Here is a 16056-nt window from a genome sequence, read left to right on the forward strand (position 1 = left end):
CTGAGTATTTCCTCCTTTGAACAAAAATGTAGATAGCCTAAACTTGTCACTATCTTGAGTAGAACAAGAAGAACAAGGGTACTGAGCCCTGGCCACTAGCTCCGTTGGTTAGAGTGTCATCTCAATAAGCCAGTGTCGCGGGTTTGATCTCTGGTCAGGGCACATACAAGAATCCGTGAATGCATAAATAAGTGGAACAACAAATCAATATCTTTCCTTCTCTTTCTAGAAATCAATAAATTAAAAAAAATTTTAAACAAGGGTATTGAGAACAAGGCAAAGATGAAGTAACAAAGGAATCTTGATCCAAAATATCTAAGGATCTCCTTCCAAAAAAAGAACCCCACAACTTTAAAATGGCAAGACTAGAATTGAATATACATTTCCCCAAAGAGGACATACAAATGGCCAATAGATACATGAAAAGATGTTCATTCAACATCATTACTCATCAGGGACATGCAAATTAAAGCTACAATGAGCTATCACCTCACCTCACATCTGTCAGAATGGCTATCATCCAAAAAAAAAAAAAAAAGAGAGAGAGAGAAAGAGAGAGAAACAGAACAAAGTGTTAGGATGTGGAGAAATGGGAACCTTTGTGCACTGCTGGTGGGAATGTAAAATAATGCATCCACTATGGGAACCATTTTGGTTTCCAAAAATATTTAAAATAGAAATGCCATATGATCTGGCAATTTCTTTCCTAGGTATTGATCCAAGAGAACTGAAGTCAGTATCTCAAATAGGTATTTCCACTTGCTTGTTCACTTCACCATTATTCGTAATAGCCAAGATGTGGAAGCAACTATAAATGTCCACTGAGGGATGAATGGATAAAGAAAATATGGTGTCCATATACAACAGACTATACTTTTCAGCCTTAAAAAAAAGCAACTTCTGGCCCTGGCCGGTTGGCTCAGTGGTAGAGCGTCGGCCTGGCGTGCGGAAGTCTCTGGTTCAATTCCCGGCTAGGGCACACAGGAGAGGTGCCCATCTGCTTCTCCACCCCTCCCCCTCTCCTTCCTCTCTGTCTCTCTCTTCCCCTCCCGCAGCCGAAGCTCCATTGGAGCAAAAGATAGCCCGGGCGCTGGGGATGGCTCCTTGGCCTCTACCCCAGGCGCTAGAGTGGCTCTGGTCGCAACAGAGTGACGCCCCAGATGGGCAGAGCATCGCCCCCTGGTGGGCGTGCTGGGTGGATCCCGGCCGGGCGCATGCGGGAGTCTGACTGCCTCCCCGTTTTCAGCTTCAGGGGAAAAAAAAAAAAAAAAAGCAACTTCTGACACATGCAGCAACACGGCTGAACCTTGAGTACATTATACTAAATGAAATAAGCCAGACGTATTAGAAAGTTAAATTCTGCATTTATATGAGGAATCCAGTCAAATACATAGGAGCACAGAGTAGAATTGTGGTTGCCAGGGTCTGGGCAGAGTGGAAAGTGGGGAGTTACTTGTTCAACAGGTTTAGTTTCAGTTCTGCAAGATGAAGAAATGCTAGAAATCTTCAATGCAAGAGTGTGCCTGTCGTTAACACTACTGTATTATACACTTAACGATTTGTTAGGAGGGTAGAATAGCTCCAAACTGGAAATATCCCAGATGTGGTACCTGGAAATATCCCAGATGTGGTACCCAAACTGCAGTACATCCCTACCATAAAATAATTCTTAGCAATAAAGCAACAAGCTATTCATACAAACAGCATCTTGGATGCATCCGCCATAGAATTATGCTCAATGAGAAAAAAAAAAAGACTATTGTATAACATTTTTTAAATGACAAAATTATGGAAAACAAAGTAATGATAGGGGTTGAGGAAGGACGGTCGGTGTCTGTACGAAGAGCCTCCTAGTAGTGCTAAAACTGTTCTGTACCTTGACAGTGTGTACATTAACTCCATTTGTGTTACTGCAAGATGTCATTTGGGAGAACTATTAATAAAGGGCATGGGGGAATCTCTCTGTATGGTTTCCATATTATTTGTTACACCTGCATGTGAATCTACATTTATCTCAAAATAATTTTTTTTCAATTGAGACGCAACCAGATTGGTATCCACCCAGCATGCCCCCTACAGGGCGGTGCTCTGCCCATCTGGGGCCATGCTCCCCACCGAGCTATTTTTGGCACGTGAGGGGAGGCCACAGAGCCATCCTCAGCACCCCTGGCCAATCTCTCGCACCAATCCAAATAGAGCCATGGCTAGGGGAGGGGAAGAAAGAGGGAGAGAGCTGGAGGGTGGGGAGGGGTGTAGAAGCAGATGGTAGGTTTTCCTGTGTGCCCTGACCAGGAATTGAACCCGGGATATCCACATGATGCTCTACCACTGAGCCAACCATCCAGGGCCTCAAAATAAAATATTTAAAGAAATCATAATCACCACCAACGTCGCGGCTGTTTGCATTTTTGTGGTCACTCATTCAGCAAATGCTTTTGTACTTGGCTTGGTGGTTTAGGTGTAAGAGGGCCCCAGCCTGGAAGTCTCGTTCCCACCCCCGCTCTCTCCTGTGACCTCTCTCTTCTTGTGTCACTGTCCTCATCTGGAAAGTAGCTTTTCATTGAAACACGCCAGGTACAGTAGCTGGCCCATAGGAAACTTATGTCGGCCCTGGCTGGTTGGCTCAGTGGTAGAGCGTCGCCCAGAGTGTGGAAGTCTCGGGTTCGATTCTCAGCCAGGGCACACAGGAGAAGTGCCCATTTGCTTCTCCACTCTTTCCCCTCTCCTTCCCCTCTTTTCTCCTCCCGCAGCCAGGGCTCCATTGGAGCAAAGTTGGCCCCGGGGCAAAGGATGGCTCCACGGCCTCCTCCGCCTCAGGTGCTAGAATGGCTCTGGTTGCAGAGGAGCAACGCCCCAGATGGGCAGAGCATCGCTTCCTGGTGGGCATGCTGGGTGGATCCTGGTCGGGCTCACATGGGAGTCTGTCTGTCTCCCCGCTTCTAACTTCGGAAAAATACAAAAAAATAAAAATGAAAAAGAAACTCATGTTACCCAACGTGAATACTTTTCTTTGCATAACCATCTGCTTCCTTGAATCTCTTCTGGATACCTTACACATTTTCTACATACATAGATGACTATCAGGTTCGCGATGCTTACCCAAGACCCCTGGCTGGAGTGCAGAAGAATACAGAGTGGCTTCAGCTTCATTTCCCAGCCTCCATCCACAGCCCCCTCCTTTTCTGGAATTTTTCCTCCCCCCTCTTCTCCTCTCCCCTACCCTCCCTCGCTCCCCTACATTCTCACTCTTCCGCCTCTTCCCACCCTTTTTCTCTCCCTTCTAGGTCTTTCCTCCTTAAATCCCTCTTCCTTCTACCTAGTCCCTCCCTTCTCTCAGCCACCCTCCTCTCCTCCCCATCTTCCCTCCTTTCCTCATCCTCCCTAAGGTGACCAACTTTTTTACAATGTAAAGGACAAAAATAAATGGAAGAAAAAAAGAAAGATTGTATTCATTGCAACAATATTACACTATAGTATGATCAGGGCATAATAAAAACATTTGTCATATTTTATATTGTAATTATGCTTACATGTTTATTTTTAATAACTGAGAAAAAAGTACTCATTTAGATACAAAGACGTCACATCACACGCAATGGATGGACTCTGCATCCATCCAATACAGACATTTACAAATGAGGCTTCCAATATCAAAAAGGACAGGTAGGAGTACACTTTTCCAGGGAGGATGGAACTTATAAAAAAAAGAACTATGGCTTGGTCACTTTACTTTGGACCACAGTGCGGGGGGGGGGGGGGGGGGGGGGGGCATCTGGGAGACGAAACAGGCCCGCCTTACAGGCCCGCCTTCTGTGTCAATCAGTGCGGGTGCACGCAGCGGGGAAGCTCCCCCACCCAGGAGATGTCCGTGCCCGGGGTTCTGGGAAATGTAGTTGGTTCGTCCGCGCAGGCGCAGTGCGGCGGGCGGGGGGCCTTGTGTTGCCTTAGGGTCATTGTCCGGACCCAGCCGCGCGGTGAGTCAGGCTCCGGGCAGGGTGGGGAGGGGAGGAGAGAGTTGGGGGGGCGGGAGTAGAGGGGGAGGGAGCCCAGGAAGAGGCGTGTGGGCTCCTGGGAGGAGAGAAACGCTGTTGCTGACTTGATGGAATGGGACCGGGGTGAAGATGATACCTATGAGTGTGTGCGTGCATGTGTGTGTGTGTGTGCGTGTGTGCCTTTATCTCTGTCCATGGCCTCTCTGTGAGGGTGCCGTCCAGGTGTCCACCTGTGTCCAGTCTTTTCCTTTGTACCTGTCGGTCTCTGGGTGTGGGTGTGGGAGCGCGTCTCTCCTGTCCTGTCTGCGTCTTCACCTGCCTCTGTGTGTCCACCTGTGTCTCTTTCTCAGGACATTGCTGAGTATTTGTGGGTGTCCGTGTGGAGGTGCGCCCTCCAGAAAGCGTGTGTGAGAGACTGCACGCCCGGACAGGTGAGCCTGTGGCTGGTTACCTGTCTTCTTGCCTGGGATCCCCCTCTCCTTCCTGCCCCTGCCCCTGTCCCTGTCTCTGCCCCTCAGAGACCCCCCACCCCCACCTCCACTCCTATTCCATCCTGACCAGGGTTGATTTGTTCAGGAAGTGTGTGTGTATTGGGTGCTCAGGGGACTGTTCTGGGCATTTTATAGGCCTCCCTCCCCAGTCACTCTTGAAGTACAGACCCTCAGAATCCCCATATTACAGATGGGGAAACTGAGGCGCAGAGACTTGAAGTGAATCACCTTCCAACTCGACACCCAGCCCCCACACTTAACTGCCCCACAGTTGGGGAAATCCTTGTTTTCCTTTGTGGCTCATCTAATACAAAATTGCAGGACCGCCCCCCAATGCCGCTGCCGTGAGGATTTCCCCTTAGAAACAGTAGAGGGAAGGAAATGTCAGAAAGCTTGGACATAGGAGGAGGAGCCCCTGGCTGTGGGCATGTCACTTTCAGGACCATTGTGTCTTCATGGCCTCCTTTTAAATAAAATAAAAATTATAGTTGTGATTTCATTGCAATAAGGACAGATAAAATCCAGCTGGGTTAGATTCATTTTCCCTATAATCTTAAAAGATACGAAATATTTTCAAGGGCCTCGTCAGGTGTCAGGGGCTCTGGGCACACCATGCTTCCTGGATTAATTGGCTGTGGTTGCTTGCACGTCTGGCAAAAGGAGCCTGTTGATCTCACAGTGCAGGGGTAAGAGTCAGAAACCGCAAGTCCAGAAAGAATACACTTGTAAAAAGTCGGTTTCAAAAATCAGGAAGTCACTGTACCCAGGGACATACTCAAAGGAATACAATGGGGGAAAAAATTAACAACACCCCCTTCCGCCCCACGGTGCCTTCCCCAGAGACTGGGAAACTGCTGAGAAGCCCAGCCACCCACGGATATGTCCGCAGGTGCAGAACTAATTCTGCACCCTGAAAGGGACCTTGGATTTTAGACTGGACCCCTGGTCATCTATCCTCCCATTCCCTTAATGATGGGTACTGAAGTTGTCTCCAGGGTTTTTGCATTGGTTGGTTGGTTGGTGTTTTTGCTTCTAGGAGTGAAATATGTATAGGAGGAAAAAAAGGCTCTCAGCATAAATAACTTCATTTAGCTTCTTTTCCTTCTTAAACTCTAAGGAACCTCAGAACTTACTTAGGTCTAAAACTCCCTATCCCCAGCCTTGAAGTTAATTTCGCCAAATTGCCGAGGAGTTAGGGGTGGGTCGTCTATCCTAGAATGTTTAGAAATGTTTTTGTTAGGCATGTGAAACATTTATCACTACTGTGATATCATCCTCAGAGCTTATGGTCTTAGTGTGTGAAAAATATCTTTTTCTTTAAATGGATCCTGTAGATAAACATTGGAACAAGACAGTAAGATTTAACGAGCTTATTAACAAGATGAATGCATATGTTTTATTGCTTTTGTACCATGCTTCGCTGCCTCCCCCCCCCCCCCCCCCCCCCCCGCCTTCCCATACCCCAATCAGTATGTGATTTTGTCTTTAAAAGCTGGCCCTGTGTTTGGGGCCGCACGATTTAAATGACTTAGGTCTCTGTGCGGTTGCCAGTTTTAAAATAAAGACTAATTATTTCGGCTACTAATAATTGTGTGACAAAAGGTCTCTTTCTCGCTGTTCCTATACAACAGGAGCAATGGGCAGGCAGAGAGCCCTGGGACCAGGGTTGCTTGGTGCCGGGTTGGTCCACTAACAGCTCAGTTTCCTGAAAGGTTGCAGAGCTCTGTGTGGGAGGCCCCGGCTTGGTGCCCTTTGCCAGCACTAGAAGTTGGCTTGTTTATTCTGTTTATTCAATGTGTGAGTGCCTCCCATGTGCCAAAAATTGTCCTGGATACAGGAGACCATCCCGAAAGACCCTCTCAGTTCTGCACCCAAGAGTCCCCCCCCCTAGCAGCTGCGTCCCACTCTTAGGACCCCACTCGACTAACAACAGCAGTGATATTAACACCTGATGTGGACTCCTACTGTGTGCTACATGGCTCCCACTGTGCGCTGCACAGCTCCCGGCTCTGTACATGCCTCCGTCCTTTGAGTCTCACAGTAACCCCACAAGATCTGGGGGAGCCCCGGAAGGTGGGGTGGTGTTGGGGTGTTTGGGGCCAGCACTCAGACCCAGGGAAAGGGCAGAGGGTCCTGTTCTTCCCTTCTGACTCTGGACTGGCATTGTGCGCATGCGTGTGCGTGTTGGGGGGGCGTGTTGGTATGTGGATGTAACATGCGCACTTGAGGGACAGCAAGCACCTGGACCTGAACGTGCTTGGCCCAGCTCCCATCCCAGTTCGTGTCTTCTTGGCCTCGGTTTCCTCATCTATGAAATGGGGTTGAGTGGAAATAGCGCCCGACTCATAGGGTGTGAGGAGGATTGAATCAGAGACGTTTGTTGAGTGCCTCTCATGCCATATGTACAGATACGTTCATATGCACACATATGTGTGTGTGTGTGTGTGTGTGTGTCCCTGTCTGCCTGTCTCCTAGTGGGTGTGTCTCTCTGTCCCATCTACACTGTGGGGAGGGCCTCGCCCTGGTCACTCACTGTGCCTTTCTCTTTCACCCCTATGTGGACAGCCTGCCTGTCCCCCTTGGCCATTCCCCAATCACCGTGGGCAGTGGACGGATGGCCTCCCAGCCACTGACCGACGAGGCCCTGGTGAGTCATGTCATCACCCTTTTTATACTTCCTTCCTAAGGGTCAGGCTTCCGGACAGGGATGACCCTTGGCCCGCCCACGCCCCTCTCAGGGCCCAATCCCTCAGTTCGGCCTCCTAGGCATTGTGTCCAGTCTGAGGAGGGAGGGTACTGCGTTGACACTGGCTTCTATCAACCATGGGGATAGGGCAGCTCAGGAGTGACACGTCCTACCCTGGAGACTCTCAGGAGACACAATTGGGCACCCGGGGAAGTGCTGGGTTAAGCACGTTCCATCAGGTGTGACAAAGGTCCCTGCAGTGGCCCTGGACAGCACCGTGCTAAACAAGTGGCCGTCAGAATTGGGGGGTTGGCACTGAACGTCCAGGGAGCGGGAGGAGAGCACTCATGTGGAGAGGGACTCGTGTGTGTCCCCCGCTCTCGCCCTGATGTTTTATGATGTTTTAGTGGGTGGCTCTGTGTGGTAGTTTTCTTTCTTTTTTTTTTTTACAGAGACAGAGTCAGAGAGAGGGATAGACAGGGACAGACAGACAGGAACGGAGAGAGATGAGAAGCATCAATCATCAGTTTTTCATTGCGACACCTTAGTTGTTCATTGATTGCTTTCTCATATGTGCCTTGACCACGGGCCTTCAGCAGACTGAGTAACCCCTTGCTCGAGCCAGTGGTATTTTTCTCTAAACGTCTTTTTATGCAAGAAATATTTCTCGATAAAAAATATGTACACAACTGGACCTAAATCTTTCCCTTGCATTTTGTATGATTTCCTTAGGGGTGATTCCTTGCAAAGGAAGGTTAAGGTGGGTATTTTTAAGGCCTTTCAGAAGTCTTCGTAGTTCTGGGTTGAATCAGTTTATACCCCCCCCACCCCAAGCCTCAGCCTTGCTCGAGGTGTTTATCATGTTCATAGGATATAAATGACAAATCGTATACACCTTCGGCGTGGTAGGTGATAGCTGATGTCACGTGACCTCTTTCTGAGTAGCATCGTTGGTATTATTAGCGAGGTGTGATTGTTTTATTTATTTATATATTTGTATTTTTCTGAAGTGAGAAGCATGGAGGTAGAGAGACAGACTCCCACATGTGCAGATGGGGGCTTCTCCTGTGTGCCCTGGCCGGGAATTGAACCTGAGACTTCCACACACTGGGCCGACACTCTACTGCTGAGCTAACCAGGCACGGCCTTTCATTACACCAGCAATGACCCTGTTTCCAAATAAGGTCTTATTCCAAGGTGCTGAGACTTAGGACTTCAATACAGTAATTGAACCCAGAATTCATCTGGTAACATGACTTAGAATCGTCCCTGGCACAGAGCGACTGCATAGTGAGTGACAGGTAATGTTACTGCTGTGATGGATGACACGGAGCCACGTTTATTTCATTCACAGGGTCAGAGCATCAATGTCCTCAGGGACCAGTCTTCCATTTAAGCCTCAGACCTTGACCCACCTCCCGCCAGCCCTGTCCACAGTCTCCCCCTAGGACCCAAACACAGCCCACACCTGCCCGGACACCCCTAGGGCTGCCGTTGCTTATGCACCTAGAGAATTTGGTTCACTTCCATGGTTGTATTGACTCTATGGTGGGTCCATTGTGGGTGTCTCCATCTGCCTCTTTCATGAGGAGCTAGTTCTGGAACCTTCTGTGTCCGTGTACCAGCAGCTAGCCCGGTGCCTGGAGCTCTGCAGGGGCTCGGTAAACTCATCAAATGACTGAATTCCACCGAGGTATCTGCCCCTGTGGGCTCCTAACGTGCATGTCAGTTCACTGGGTTATGGTGATTTTTTAAAAAATTATTTTAGAGACAGGAGAGGGAGAAAAAGACAGGCATCGATTTATTATTGCACTTATGTATGCATTCACCGGTTGATTCTTGTATGTGCCCTCACCAGGGATCGAACCTTCAACCTGGGCAGGTTGGGACAGTGCTCTAACCAACTGCTCTTCCCAACGAGGGCGGGTTAGGGTCATTTTGCCTTTGAGTCCTTCCTTCCATTCCTCAGCTCTCTGGCCTTCTGCTTGGAACATTCCCGTGTTTCTTTTGTCCATCCAGGGACCATATCGGTATCCTTAGCTGCCCAGAACACCGAGCGGTCAGCCCCTTCACAGCCCTGCACCTTGTCAGAACCACTTCAGATACCTTCTGTGCAAACCTTTCCTGATCCCCTTGGCCCTCTGACCGCTCCGCTGGAGCGCTGTGAGGCGGGTCCTGCGGTGAGCGGCTGTGGGTTTCCTCTTACAGGAGTCCGTGAAGTTCGGGGACGTGGCGGTGGACTTCTCCCAGGAGGAGTGGTGGCAGCTGGAGCCCACCCAGAAGGACCTGTACAGGGACGTCACGCTGGAGAACTACAGGAACCTGGTCTCGCTGGGTAATGGGACAGCTTCCCTGAGCTATTCCCCCTCTGCCTGTCACTTCAGGATGACAAAAGAAATAGACAAGGTTGACTGATGTCACTGGGTAGAAAATTCAGATGACTCTACTCAAAGCTAAAATTAAAGTTGGTCGATGATGAAATGGGAGTTGTGTTTACCACATGTATAACAGCCAGAGGATTATATCTAGATAAAGAGCTCCTAGGAATATATAAGAAAAAGACTGAATGAATGACAGGAACCCCAAGCTTATGAGCTTGCAATTCATAGATATAGAAATAAATGTACAAAGTTACACTTTATTTTTTTTATTTATTTATTTTTTAGTGAGAGGAGAGGAGACAGAGAGACAGACTCCCGCATGCACCCCGACCGGGATCCATCCAGTAAGCCCACTAGGGGGCAATGCTCTCCCCATCTGGGCCCTTGCTCCATTGTTCAGCAATGGAGCCATTTTTTTAGTGCCTGAAACAGAGGCCATGGAGCCATCCTCAGTGCTGGAGGCCAACTCACTCGAGCCAATCGAGCTATGGCTGCAGGAGGGGAAGATAGAGAAATAGAAAAGGGGGAGAGGAAGAGGAGCAGATTGTCACTTCTCCTATATGCCCTGACCAGGAATCGAACCCAGGACATTCACATGCTGGGCCCACGCTCTACCACTGAGCCAATGTGACAACTCTTTTGGAAGACAGTTTGGCATTATCAACCAAATATATATATTTTTTGACAGAGACAGAGAGAGGGACAGATAGGGACAGGCAGACAGGAAGGGAGAGAGATGAGAAGCATCAATTCTTCGTTGCGGTACCTTAGTTGTTCATTGATTGCTTCTCATATGTGTTGAAGGGGGGTGGGGGCTACAGCAGAGTGAGTTACCCCTTGCTCAAGCCAGCGACCTTGGGCTCAACTCAAGCTGGTGACCTCAGGGTTTCAAACCTGGGTCCTCCGCGTCCCAGTATGAGGCTCTATCCACTGCGCCACTGCCTAGTCTGGCTCCAGAACTATTTTCATTGTCCTCAAATGACAATCTGTCCTGACAAAACAACAGCTCCCCCCACCCCGCCCCCACCCTGCAGTTCCTAGCACCCGCCCTACTTTCTGTCTCATGAATCTGATGGTTCTAGATGCCTCCTGTGAGTGGAAGGGGTCCTTCTGTGTCTGACTTACCTTGCTAAGTCTTTTTGATGAGCCTTCCTTTCTTATGATTTGGGAGTGGAGTTTCTGAAAGCGCAGGTTTCACATCAGATGCGTGAGGTTTGCGGTATCCATCAGGGTTGCCCAGTAGGCTTGTGATTATTGCTCGGCAGAGCTCAGAGGGAGGGAGGTCCAATGTGGGGGCGTCCATGTCAGAGGCATCTGCATTGAGAAGAGACCGCATAGAGAGCTCCCTTGCATGAGGGGAGGGGTCTCAAACTCAGGGGTCCTGAGACAAGTGGGGGCTTAAATGCGGAAGGGGAGCAGGTGCTGACCACTCTCCTGCCTTTGAGGAAGGTGGGTTCCGTGTAGCTGGATTCTTTTTTTTTTCATGAGATTTTTGTGTAAGATTTCACAGTTTTTATTTGTTGATTCATCGATTGTTTGACTGATTGATATTAGAGACAGAAGGAGAGAATCGGTGATCTGTGGTTCCACCCGTTTCTGCCTTCGTTGGTCTTGTATGTGCCCTCACGGGGGATGGAACCCACAACCTTGGAACTAACCTACTGACCTACCTACCCGGCCAGGGTGTCTCCCAGTTTTTATTTAAATGCTGGCGACGAAGCCATAAGGTCCAGGATGCAGAGCCTGAACTCAGGAGAGCCCCATAGACTTGAAATAGAAATGGAGAAATTCGCGGGACAGGGGGAGGGGATTTGAGCCAGACGGGTGAGCAGAGGTGGGGGTCCGGAGCCAGGTGCAGTAACCCCTCACTGGGTGTGGCGGACCCTTTGATCTGCTCCTTCCAGCCCCCAAGCGTGCCTCCCTCCCCTCTCTCTCCATGTGCCCGACCCCCAGCTCTGAGCGCCCCTGGCCGCCTCGGCACCCACTCCGCTCACCTCCCTACAGCACGCGGTGTCAGCTCCTCACGGCTTCCCCAGGACAGGCTGTCCCTTGCCCTCGGCCTGTGCCTTGTCCTATCTTCCAAACTTCCTCACTCCCGGCCTTGTTCACAAGATGCCTTTCCTCTTCTCTTTCCCACCTCCCCCTCAGACTTGGGGACTAGAACCGACCTGGAAGAATCCGACCCACAGGACGACGTTTCCGAAGACAGACCATCGGTGGGGGTAGTGGTGGAAGGACCCACAAGGGATGGTGCCCCAGGGACACAGGGTGACGGGGTGGGGCAGCCACCAGGGAGCGCAGGGACCGGTCTGGGGCGCTTGGACATTTCCCAGGCGTTGTTAGCCCCTGAATGTCACGAATCGGAGGCCTTCGTCCACAGAAGCGACATGCCAGCCCCAACGAGATCGGAAGGATGGAGAGAAAGGGGGGCCCACACGTTGTTGGCCAGGTGTGGGAAGGACGTAGGGACTTCAAGCCTTAGCTCTCCCCTCTCCAAAAAGCACACGGAGAAGACACTGCACGCGTGCAGCGAGTGCGGCAAGGCGTTCAGCCGCAGCTCGACCCTGGTAAAGCACCAGCGCATCCACAGCGGGGTGAAGCCCTTCGCATGCACCGCGTGCGGGAAGCAGTTTATCGAGCGCTCGTCCCTGACCATCCACCAGCGTGTGCACACCGGGGAGAAGCCGTACACGTGCGGGGACTGCGGCCGGGCTTTCAGCCAGCGCATGAACCTGACTGCGCACCAGCGGACGCACACCGGCGAGAGGCCCTATGCGTGCCCCGCGTGCGGGAAGGCCTTCCGGAAGACCTCGTCCCTGGCCCAGCACCAGAGGGTCCACACCGGCGAGAGGCCGTACGCGTGCGGGGACTGCGGCAAGGCCTTCAGCCAGCGCATGCACCTCGTCGTGCACCGGCGGACGCACACTGGCGAGAGGCCCTACGCATGCGCCACGTGCGGGAAAGCCTTCAGCCAGAACATGCACCTGACCGAGCACCGGCGGACGCACACCGGTGAGAAGCCCTACGCGTGCGGGGAGTGCGGCAAGGCCTTCAACAAGAGCTCGTCGCTGACGCTGCACCGGAGGAACCACACGGGCGAGCGGCCCTACACGTGCGGCCGGTGCGGCAAGGCCTTCAGCCAGAGCGCCTACCTGATCCAGCACCAGCGTTTCCACATCGGGGTGAAACCCTTCGAGTGCAGCGCGTGCGGCAAGGCCTTCAGCAAGAACTCCTCGCTTACGCAGCACCAGCGCCTGCACACCGGGGAGAAGCCCTACGCGTGCCCCGTCTGCCAGAAGCACTTCGCGGGGCGCTCCTCCCTGCTGGTGCACCAGGCAGGCCACACCGGCGAGAAGCCCTACGCCTGCAGCCAGTGCGGCAAGGCCTTCGGCCAGAGCGCGTACCTCATCGAGCACCAGCGCATCCACACCGGCGAGAGGCCCTACCGCTGCAGCCAGTGCGGGAAGCAGTTCATCAAGAACTCCTCGCTGACCGTCCACAGGCGGATCCACACGGGCGAGAAGCCCTACGCGTGCGGCGAGTGTGGGAAAACCTTCAGCCGGAACACCAACCTCACGCGGCACCTGAGAATCCACACCTAGCGTGAAGGGGGGGGCGTGGACCTCAGAATCCACAGCAGGCAAGCAAGCAGACAGGCAGCTCGGTCATGCGCGCGCGCGCGCGCGCACACACACACACACACACACACACACACACACACTCAGCCGTGCCAGAATTCGAGCGCGTGCTGTCAAGAGAAGTGCTGGCCAGACGCGTTTTAGAAATGGGGACGCTGGGGACAGGCCCCCGCGGTGCACACGCTCTCCTTCCGTAGCATCCGCGCATGGCCACAGTGGAAAGCAAGCCCCTACAGGTCTCGTGTCTGGGAACGTGGCCACGTTCACTGTGGCTCCAGACTGACCTCATAGCGTATTGTCCTATGAGCTTGGACAAAGCATGGAGTGTCTCTGGGTCTGTTTCCCGGTGACAAAGTGGAGGGAGCGGTTGGTAGGCCCCATTAGGGAACGTGGGGATATTTTCACTTCGTCACACACATCTGGATCTAGTCCAGAGGTCAGGTTGTCACCATCTGTGGGTTTCCTCCTTTCCCGACCACACATAACCCCCATAGTTTCTCTAAAACCCCAAGTTAATAAATGGTAGCAGTTCCCAAGTTGTTCATGAAGTGGGGAAAACTTTATTTTTTTTTCAGCATTAGGCAGTAATGGTCGTCCCTTCCGACGCCCAAGTGTCTCTCTGGTTCTGTTAACATTTTTTAAAATAAAACTTGCCATGAAGAGAGACCAACGTCGTTTTAAATAGTTGTCAGGTGCTAGAGATACAGGTATCGGCTGGACTGTCAAAATGAGGGCTAAGGCTGGTGCACAGGATGTGGGAGGTGGGGGTGGGCGCCACCAGCACCGCAGGAACCCCGCAAGCCTGCCCCTTCCCCTCCTCAGCCCTGGGTTCCCCGCTTGGGAATGGTCAGGCCAGAAGGCTGGGCCCAGACCCTCAGCCTCAGAGCTGGGGAGACAGGCCCCGCAGGCAGAAACACAGCAACGTGGCAGGACACCTCCCCCCACCCCCACCCCGGCAAGGCAGAGTTGCTTTCGAGTTACAGGGGAACAATCCTCTCTCAGATAACAGACACCCCTCCTCCCCTTGCTGGCTGGAATTCTTCTGAAAATACAGTGCCCTCTTCAGTCAGGCCGGGGCATTATCCAATCTACGCCTCATCCATAACCTTGGTCATATCTGACTTACGATTTTATTATTGATAGTAGTAGCGATCTATTATTAATAATAAACAGCAATAGTAGATATAGAAATGGTGTTCTATTAGCAGTACAATATTACAAAATATATTTATTAATAAATGGGTAATGCAGTACTTCTCAGAGCACTATTATCCCAGGTTTTCCCCTGAGGACACCAAGGCTACCAGCTCTTAACACTTTGCACGAGGACACCCCGCAGACCAGTGAATCTGGTTGGCAGGCGGCCGGGGGCACTCAGCAGCGGCTGCGTGGGGGTTCCCGGGGAGGGTGTGTTCTGCGCCTGCGCAACCTGGGGCCGCAGCAGCCGCTCCCCGCCCCCGCGCTCTGGCTGGTGGGCGGGGACAAATGTAGAGGGAGGAGCTTTGTGCGGAGGGGCGGGGTTTGAGGAAATGAGTGGGCGGGGTCAGAGGGAAGAGGGAGGAGACAAGAGAGGGGAAGAGGGGTCGGAAGAAGATGAGGGGTTCCAGAAGGTAGGGAAGTGGAGGCACCCCCAGCGGGACTGATAAGGTCAATCAGAAGATGATGGATGCGAACAGGTTAGGAGCAGGAAAGACTCTGGCTCTGGTCCGCCCTGGGTTCAAACCCCAGCGGCGTCCTCAGACCACTGCGGTCATTTTCTGAGCCGCGGTTTCCTCATCGAGAAGAAGCAGATCGTAAGGAAACCGGCCCCCAATCGCGTCCTGGAGGTTTCGTGAGCTCATTCTCAGGAGGTTCCTATAACAACAGGAGATGAAACCCGCTAAAGCAGTGTGGTCCCCAGAACTTTCTGCAGGGATGGAATGCTCAGTGTCTGTCTGGTGGCTGGCCTCTTGCTGCAAGGGGCAGTTGAGCACCCGACATGTGGCCAGTGAGGCTATGGAACGGAATGTTTACCTGTGTTTCATTTTAATTCATTAAAATTTTCAGTTACATCAGGCTGCTGGCTACTGCATTGGACCGTGCAGCTCTAACGCCTTAGCTATCTTCACTACTATATCTCTATAGTATCTTTACTACTATATATAAATAATATATATACACTAAGCACAGAGCACGCTCTCCCCGAGACCCACAAGTATATATATATACATATATATTTATATATTCACACATATATATTCAATATACACTTACTGCTATATATATGCAGTATATATATATACTTAAATACTTACTAATATATACATATATATATACTTCTATATATATATGCAGTACTGAAGATTCTTTTGTATATTATAAATGCGTTGGGAGTTCTTGCAAGCTCACAGAGACAACAATAACAGTAATGGTACTTACTGGGTGGTTTTTAAGCCCCAGGGGCTGTCCTAAGTACACGATGTAGCTTAGCCCTTCGAGTCCCCGCCAGTGTCTATGAGCTTGGTTGTCCCTCTCGCTGAACATAACAGCTTGGACTGTCATTTACCAGCGTGCACGATGTGCCTCGCCCCTTGACAGACACTCGACTCCCATTTCATGTATTTTAAACTGCAGGAGGATAGGCTTAGTAGTGATACGTTTGGAAAAGGCCACAGGGTCACGAGACCTGGGTACTCAGGCAGTAGCTTTCAGGAGGAGGACCACCACATCCAAATTGGTCTGGGCCACTCCCCCCTCAAGAAGCCTTCTGAAAGAATCCCTCTGCACCTCAGTTTCCCCATCTGTACAATAGGGATGAGAAGAGTAGGTATCTTCTAGTGTTGTGAAGAACAAATCGAGTAACATGGGGAAGCATTTAGAACGGTGTTT

General features: G+C 51.2%; 1 protein-coding gene across 2 annotated transcripts in view; it reads left to right on the forward strand.

Moving 5' to 3' along the window:
* The window catches only part of ZNF470 (zinc finger protein 470), a 31928-nt gene extending 17310 nt beyond the window's left edge, over window positions 1-14618 (forward strand). The window contains exons 1-4 of one of the 2 annotated variants that reach the window (XM_066374610.1): window positions 3839-3974; window positions 7049-7130; window positions 9378-9504; window positions 11699-14618. In XM_066374610.1, coding sequence (XP_066230707.1) covers window positions 7098-7130; window positions 9378-9504; window positions 11699-13152 — 1614 coding nt within the window. In that variant the 5' untranslated portion in view covers window positions 3839-3974; window positions 7049-7097 and the 3' untranslated portion in view covers window positions 13153-14618. Of the gene's footprint in view, window positions 1-3838; window positions 3975-7048; window positions 7131-9377; window positions 9505-11698 lie in introns of those variants that run through there. The other variant, XM_066374609.1, reaches the window with a different exon arrangement.
* Window positions 14619-16056: the final 1438 nt, after the last annotated feature.

The sequence above is a fragment of the Saccopteryx leptura genome, chromosome 3 (genome assembly GCF_036850995.1).
Source record: "Saccopteryx leptura isolate mSacLep1 chromosome 3, mSacLep1_pri_phased_curated, whole genome shotgun sequence".
In the NCBI taxonomy this organism is placed as follows: Eukaryota; Metazoa; Chordata; class Mammalia; order Chiroptera; family Emballonuridae; genus Saccopteryx; species Saccopteryx leptura.